Here is an 8,377-nt window from a genome sequence, read left to right as displayed (position 1 = left end):
TAAGTCTGTGAATGTTGAGTCAATGAATTGCAGAGTTTCAGCTGCTCTTGGTTAAATGATGGTAATCTGCTTACCATATAAACATGTGTATTGATGTAGGTCAGACAAAATAAAGTATTGAGGTGCCACATGAAAAGCACACAAATCCACTAAAGCAAAGTACAAATTGGTTGGCTGAATCTAGAAATGTAAATATCAGTGTTTAGCACACCTACAGTCAGCCCAAAAACAGAATAGAAGGATAGCCAGGTTGGTAGTGTTAAAGTGCAAGGAGTTTAATGGCACACAATACAACTGCAAACATCAGACAATTCATGTCACCCATGTTAACATTGCACTGATGGATGTAAGTCGGCACTCCTACTGTATAAAAGCCTGACATCATGTATGACATTTTAATACTAGAGACAGAATAAAGCCACGTTGACACTAAATATGACATGAGCTAAGGCCTAATTTATGCTTTGACAAATTAAGGTTGTGTGTCATGTCACATCACTTTTCACAATGTTTATTGTTCTTTTGTTTCTTTTTTTTCTCTTTTCCCCCCCGCTGAAGCACACATTAGGGTTGAGGGGAACATGAGATGCATGAGATTTGTGGTCATAGCCCACAGCGTCTCCACTTGGAGCTATTAAAAAGTCTGGGACTACTAAAAATCGATCACACCTCAAGTTACATTATATTGTACATTGTAATATACATCAAACTGCATTTTCACAGTTCAGATAATGAGACCTATGGAACCTGAACAAGTACAATCAACAAGAAAATTCAAAAAAATAAAAACAAGTTCAGTTCTCTCCACCATATTTTGTTTTGGCTTGAAATCAGAAACTGCGATTTTTTATGGTCTATATGCACAGCAGATTCCTCTGTGTTACTTTTAAATTTGATACAAGTTGTGGTAAACAGCGCATTTTCCTCAGTGTAACAGAAATCGACCCGTAATGGACCAGGTCCATCAGATACAGTTCTACAGTAGTTAGTGCTGTCGAAGGAGACCCGAGCCCAGTGGTCTACATTACCTTTGAGAGACATACCAATACTCAAACCTCCCTCTGACAAGCAGCATGACAGCAAATGCATCCAGTGAACCCAGACAGGACCAACTGTACCCTACGCACTACACTTAGTTTGCCTGCTATTTTTTGCAGAATTTACACCCCAGAAAAGGGGATGAGGCCAGGTCCTTCTGTACTGCCAGGTTAACCTAGGAGTGATATGTGCAAGAGAGGCTGGGTCTACACCTTCCAGACCAAGTCCCTGTAACACAGACACTGGGAGAGGAGGCAGGCAGGACACTGACCTAATGGAAACAAGCTTCCCATTCATTAAATTTGATCCTGTGTTCATGTATTCAGATATACAAGATGTAAAGTTCGTACTGTACCCAGTAACATAGGATGCGTTCATTCCACTATTCATGGGTTGCATTTGTAGTCCTAAACGGGTTTTTCAATTTGTCTGATTGGCACAGAACTAATGTTCTTCGCCAATCAGAACACCTGTGTTGGTCCTCAACATGGCTGGTGTAGGACTACAAATGCAACCCATGAATTGTGGATCCATTTTACACCCCAATAGTTGAATTGGCGCTCTGGATTTAATTCCTCAATTTCAGATGGCAATGCCAAAGACATCTATACTATACAGCATTAACATTGCGATCCAGGAATCTCACAGTGTAACTCAGAGATCATACTCTTAAGTTAAATTAACACTAGTTAGAGATTTGACTATCCATACTGGATCAATGCTGGGAGAGCATTCCACCAATGTGGGCTTCAAACCTTACGTGACAGATGCAGGATAGGGGAAATCAGTATGCGGAATTAGCAGAAACCTGATTACCCCTTCCAATAATACAGTAGTCCAGCGGAATTAGCCTATTAAGATAAACCTCACTTATATGGGTTAAAATGGTCAACATTAAAAACTGTGAAAATGCAGCACAGCATCTATTCTATTACAACAGCACATACTGCTTACTGTACAATCTCCATTAACATTATTATTATTAGTGTCAAGTTAATACAGTCAAGTGCTTTGTGCGCGTATCATAGTGAGATATTAAGATATACATTTAGAATAATTATATTGTTGCAGTGCCAATTTAAGTTAACATCTTGTGCTTCTCTTCTTTGTGGATCCTGTGGGTGAGAAGTGACAGGTTATATTTTGCTATGAGCAATGTACAAACGGCAAATGGTGTAGTTGCATGCTACAGCATGGAAGCCATTCTGTTTTCCCTCACTAAAAAGGCCAACACGCTGTGTTGCATGCTTGTAGATCCATGATTGTTCGCTCCCAGAATATGAGACGCTGGGGTTCATTTGGTAACCAAGCCAACTAAGGAGTGAGTTTAGACCTAGTCGCTGTACCAGTGTACCATGATAGTTAACCTTTTTCTAGCTTGTATGAAACAATTTGTTACACATGCGTGGAAGTAATTTACAAAGTTAAATGTAGTTAATTTACCTCTGCCCCTGTGAGAGCGAGATTCCTCACCCTCCTTGTACTCGTGTTCAGGCCACGTCTTACGGGAAGGCCTTCTGTGCTGGACGTGCACTGAAGAGACAAGACATGGGACAATACCAAGGATGAAAAGATGTACCAGAATGATAACCTAGTATGAAGGGACACTTTTATTCATAAACTGTTTAAATAAAATGTTACGGTCCTATGACCGAATCATTTGCTGCTTTTTTGCATCTTTCACTTTGAGCACAGCACTTTACGAGCATGATAAATAGAAATAAAGATATATACACGTTTCTGTCCGAGAGGCAGTCTGACCTGGTTCGTGCATCCCATTATTTGAAGTCGACAACCTGGGTTTATATTTGGCTCCACAGCTTCCCCAGCAGTCTGGGTCTGATGCAGCTGGGCGTTCTCTCCAGGCTTTATCTACAGCAAAATCACAAAGTTATAATAGAGGGTTAAAGGATATTTGTAATGATCGATGACTTTGAACCTGCATTCTTACATTCTGACGTACATTTCTAACACTTCTCAATGCATTCTGTGTCTTGAGCGATTGCCTTCTATGTGTTGGAGGAACTCCAATGTAAAATGGGCCGAAATACAAGGCGGAAAAATTGGTATGAGTCATTTCAGTATTTCACATGTCCTCCCTACAGTAGAATGATAGGATTCAGGTTAGAAACTAGCAATGTTGCCCTTTAAGGTAAAACTAGAGCCTAAGGGAGAACCTGAGAACTATGGCCCCCCTGATATTCACCTTTAATAAAGTCAGCCGTAATAATCCTACCATTATAAGTCTTGGAAGGGCCATTTCTTTGCCTTTTCCCTTTAAACTTTTCAGCTTTGCTCGTCCTTGGGGCCGGGGCGCAGTATTCTGGGTGTCTGGCATAACCACGGTCGTGCTGCTCATCGTGGACACCCATCCCTCGTCCTTCTCTGCGCTCCTCATAACCATAATTCTTTACGGACCTTAGAACATTTACGTCTTCGTTAATTCATAAAAAGAAGGAAATCAATCCCTTTCTATTATATGTTGTAGTCACACTAATGGGCAACAGATCTATAAAACATCCAACTTCAAAAACAAGAAAAAGGGAACTGACAAAATGTTAAAAGCGCCATCACCTTGGATATAGGTAAGGGGAAGAGGGGTGACGGTAAGGAGGATAAAAAGGGTAAACATGAGGTTGGGGTCTGACTCCAGGATAGTGGTCATCAGGGAGCGTATGATACATCTCTTCCCTCTCGCTCAATTCTTCATCATTCAATTCATACTCCTCTCCTCCCTGCTGTACCTCCTCATTTGGCCTTTCTAGTCTCTGCAGATTCCCTCCCATTTCTCCCCTGAAAGCCATCCGCTCGTCCCGTTTCTGCAGACTGGTTCCACAGCAAACACAGGTATGGAGTGATGTCTCCGACGACCGTTTGAAGGATGGAGGCATTGACCGAAAGGGATTCTCTTTCCCAGAGTCCAACCGTGCATCTTGACTGCAGTAGTCCGTTTCGGCAGCCATTTTCCCACCACCTGTGTATACAGGCTTGCCGGACAAAAGGTCATGACCACCACGTCTGAGGTCATTGCCGAGGTCTGCGGAGAATAACTCGTCCTTGGAGGACAGCTCATCGATGGACAGACTCAAAATGCTCTGGCGCTCATTAGCTCCCTGTTAACCAGACAAAAACAGTGCATACCAAGAATTTTACATCCAAAGGATCATTGGAAGACATTGTGTCTGCCAGATGTTGATGAGTAGTCAAGAACCCATGTCAATTATGTGCTAATGTTTGTACACCAAATGTAAAAAAAAAGGTAATGTTTATTATGTTATGTTTTTACTATGAGAAAGGCTTCCTCAAAGTTAGCTCTGGTCCATAGCGTTAGTAGAGTTCTCCCTAACACTATGTTCGCCTACCTCCTTGGCAAAACCGGAAAACCCCACCGTCTGTTCTGAAAATAACAAAAACTGTTTCACCCCTCTCAAAACCAAAAGGTATCAGTGGACAGTTGAAAGTTTACTCTACTTAGTGGACGCAGTCTGGGCCCCCCACGACATGCTTAAAATACATTTCTAGTGTGAAATGAAAAATAATCCACCTGACGGAGACACTCTTCCAGCTTGAAGACTGTTTTTACTAAACAGCACTTCCAAAGTAGCAGAGCTGAATAACACCCAATGTGAGACTAATGCTCTGTTAATGGGGTCCTCTGACCTGCGTGGCAGTAGTGAGTTGGCACCTTGATGGCGACGACAAATAGTAAAAAAAAATAGAAGAAATGGAGTCTCCATCCGGTGGAATATTTTTCATTTTGCTATAGAAATGCATTTTAAGCATGTGGTGGGGGGCCCAGACTGCGTCCACTAAGTAGAGTAAGCTTTCAACTGTCCACTGATACCTTTGGTTTGGTGAGGGGCGAAACAGTTTTTGTTATTTTCGTACCAGACGGCAGGGTTTTCCGGTTTTGCCAAGGAGATACAGAGAGGTAAACGAACATCAAGCGTTAGGGAGAACTCCACTAACGCTATGGACCAGAGCTACCTACCTCAAAGTATGCAGCATGTCAAAACAGTACTTGCATATGGACCCATTACTAATTGGAAGCAGCTTTGCGTAATAATGATGTAGGACCATTTAATACGCTTTCAGTCCCTACCATAAGAAAGTGTAGCCTATGACTCCTGTGAACCTTCTAATCTAAACAGTGACCTGCTTGCAATCACAACCAAAGAACTGCATTCCTCGTGGGATTCTGCCAAAGCAATTCCAAAATCACTCATTTTGTTTTGAATACGACAGCCAACAATGAAGGTTTTAAGATAAATATTTGATTAACGATTAAAACATCCAAAAATGTGTTATATGAATGTACCGAAACCTGTTTGAGCACATCGCATATCAAAATGACATGACACTGAACTGACCTGCATGGTGGAATAGCTGTAGTAGCCATAGCTCTGAGAAAGCAGAGAGCTGGAGGTTGAAGGGTCAATGAACCACAGTGACTGATCTTGCTCCAACATGCCTGTGGTCACCTGGAATCAACCCAAACATTTGTATAGTAATTCATACTCATCCTTGTAAGTGGTATATTGTATATCTGTAATAATTGTGTCATTTGAGTTCATTAGGTTTAAAATATTATCTGGATGCATGCATTTATGCATGCCGTCATACACGAGCATTTTGTTGTACATTACATTCTGTGCATATATTCTGTACATTTGCTGTGTGGGGACACATTTTGCACACATAACAACTGCATTAATCTACCTCCTATTTCTCGCTGCTGGAAAGCCCCAATCTTTCAGGGATCAATAGTTAATAGTTAATCATATCTCACCTTGTCACAGGGTAATCGAAGGATGCGATAGGGCAGCTCCCTTTCAGGCTCAGCCCCCAGGTTTCCCTCACCAATCACATTGTCTTGATGGAGCATTTGATCCTAAGAAGGAAAGTAACTTTTAGCATACATGCCATCTGTACCCAAACAAAATAGCCATCATAATATATTAACTTATTGACTGCATTTACAGACAGCACCTTTTATTACCATATTACTTTTTAAACTTCTCTTGCCCATTGTTTTGTCACTTTATGGTTTCTGATTGAGCCCTTCCACTAATCTACATTATCATATATTATATTCAGTTTGGGTTATGGGCCTTTCGCATTTCAATGTTGGGTGCAATATGTCCCCAAACATGACGTTTCAATGTTAACGGCTTCAAATAGTCACGTTTTGGGCCACATAGTTTGCCTCTGGTTAAGTCACAGGCATGCCCAATTGCCCATATATGGAGACTATGTTATGTGAAACCGGATTGTCAGGCTGAAATGAGGCCTGAAGTGAAAATCTAGGTGTGAAGGCAAAAATAAGTCACACACTGAGATTTTGTTTTAAAAAGAAAACTGTTGATATTCCAGAAAAGGATTTTCTCTCATTGCAGTACATTACAGGCCAAAGTGACATACATGCTTATGTTGAGTTTGTTCACTTTAGGGGAATTTACAGAATGTTGCATTTTGGATTTCTGCCAGACTAATAGCTGCCAATATTTCTTCTAATATAGCTTAGGAATCCTTTGAAAAACTTCCTTCCATAGATGAGATTTTACACACTTGCCTATTGACTATTCTCACTTGTCATTTTCATTTTTAGCCTGCACCTATGTGAATCAAACCTATATTAATTTACATTTCTGCTATCCATTATTGAAAAAACATAACTGTATTCATGGACCTGATTGTGGAGGAACTGTGGATGAGGACACTGAGCAGAACCTAGGAATTTGTGCCCAGACAAACTCTCAGTAATGTCCCAGTTCTGGTTTTTCATCTGCCCACTGTTCCCCTCTTCTGAAGACTCATCAGGATTTTGGTTCAGAGAACCCAGTTTATCACAACCTTTGACATTTTCGGTCTCAAGACAGCAGTCTTCCATATTCTCATTTTCTCCGTTGATTGAGGAACTGTCGAGGGGAAGCACATCTATTCCTGACCCCATGGACCAGGTTTCATGTGAGGCTGAATCCCCAGTGTGAGCTCCAGACCTTGATGCCCAAGATGTGTCACCAAGACTCTGTCCACTCGAGTTTGGCCCATTCACTTCTGGAGTGGTGCAGTTGCTGGCTGTGGGCTGCCGTGGAATATGGGGACATGTTAACGGCTGGGATTGGATTGGCGTGTAGGACCTTGCCTTGGCTATGCCGACAACTGGTTCATGAGCATGTGGCTGGGGCATGTGGTCATTAGACGAGGCTTCCGTCTGTCCAATTACACGTGGCTGTCTCTGTGGGAGAGGTTTCATGTCTGGAACAATACAGAAAAGAAAAAAAAAAAAAACTTGATATAGCACTTACTGACCGTTTACAAACGGTCACAGATAAAGATATCACACAATCAGTGAATTAATTTACCTGTCCTGTTGACCTCCCCTTTGTCAGAGGGAGACTCCATCTTCGTCTCATGGCAGAGATCCTTCGCAAAAGATGTGGTTAGGACCTCATCCGTCTCTGGGGTCTCGTTGGTACTGAGGCCATCCAGACTTCCAATGAGCTTGTCGAGTGGATCGTCCTGCTCCGTTTGGACCTCAGAACTTGCAGTCTCCCTCTTAATACTCTATATGTAGGAAAAGAACAAATTCCATGAACAATGCCGGAGCTACTGACCTGAATGAAGTTCCAGTATACAGAGAGAGAAAAAAATACTACAGGTGTATTTGATTCAATAGACCAATTGGTAAATGACAAAGATCTGAACAAGTTTCATACGCACATAATGGTTCAAGTGGAGATCACTGGCAGGAGCAGCTGCATAATGATGAGGGTTCAACATGCATCTGTAGTCTACAGGATACATAGGGGCCTGAGGCATGACATATCCTGAACACCCAGACATGTATGGGTATGGGGCCACATACTGACGCACATATGGCAAAGCTAGGTTTAGAGACAAAAAGTACAACAATGTTAGTTAGTCCGTGTTCTGTATTGTATGTTCTATTCACTGTCCTATCATCTTAACCTCAAAATGATTTAGTAAATGTCACTATGTCAGAGACCTTTCTCAACCACATCACATACAGAATGATTAGGATAAAACAGTGGTTCCCAAGATTTTTAGCTCAAGACCCAAAAGAGATATTTGATGTTTGCCCGGGACCCAACATAGTCAAAAAAGCAGACCTACAAGCTCAAAACTTGGGTTCCGACCCACTGTTGGGAAACGGTGGGATAGAAGACGGATGGGACAGTAGGTTGCATTTACAATGAAAACCTAGCCTGACACACCTGGATCTAGATATAGGAAGATCACAACTCTGACCTCATCAAATCCTTGATATCCATACATGGAGACGACTGGATCATCACCTAGATCTCCATACATGACG

At 41.7% G+C, this 8,377-nt stretch overlaps 1 protein-coding gene across 1 annotated transcript; it reads right to left on the bottom strand.

Moving 5' to 3' along the window:
* Positions 1 to 1,883: 1,883 nt before the first annotated feature.
* buc (bucky ball) lies at positions 1,884 to 3,714 on the bottom strand. The gene is made up of 5 exons (XM_080727245.1): positions 3,613 to 3,714; positions 3,275 to 3,456; positions 2,800 to 2,910; positions 2,482 to 2,571; positions 1,884 to 2,153 (listed from the first exon to the last, which is right to left on the bottom strand). The coding sequence occupies exons 2-5, from the start codon at positions 3,408 to 3,410 to the stop codon at positions 2,122 to 2,124; spliced, it is 369 nt and encodes a 122-aa protein (XP_080583371.1). The 5' UTR covers positions 3,411 to 3,456; positions 3,613 to 3,714; the 3' UTR covers positions 1,884 to 2,121.
* Positions 3,715 to 8,377: the final 4,663 nt, after the last annotated feature.

The sequence above is a fragment of the Nannobrachium achirus genome (assembly GCF_963921795.1).
Source record: "Nannobrachium achirus genome assembly, chromosome: 5".
In the NCBI taxonomy this organism is placed as follows: domain Eukaryota; kingdom Metazoa; phylum Chordata; class Actinopteri; order Myctophiformes; family Myctophidae; genus Nannobrachium; species Nannobrachium achirus.
The sequence above is the reverse complement of the archived record's forward strand: the minus strand, read 5'-3'. Positions and strand labels throughout refer to the sequence as shown.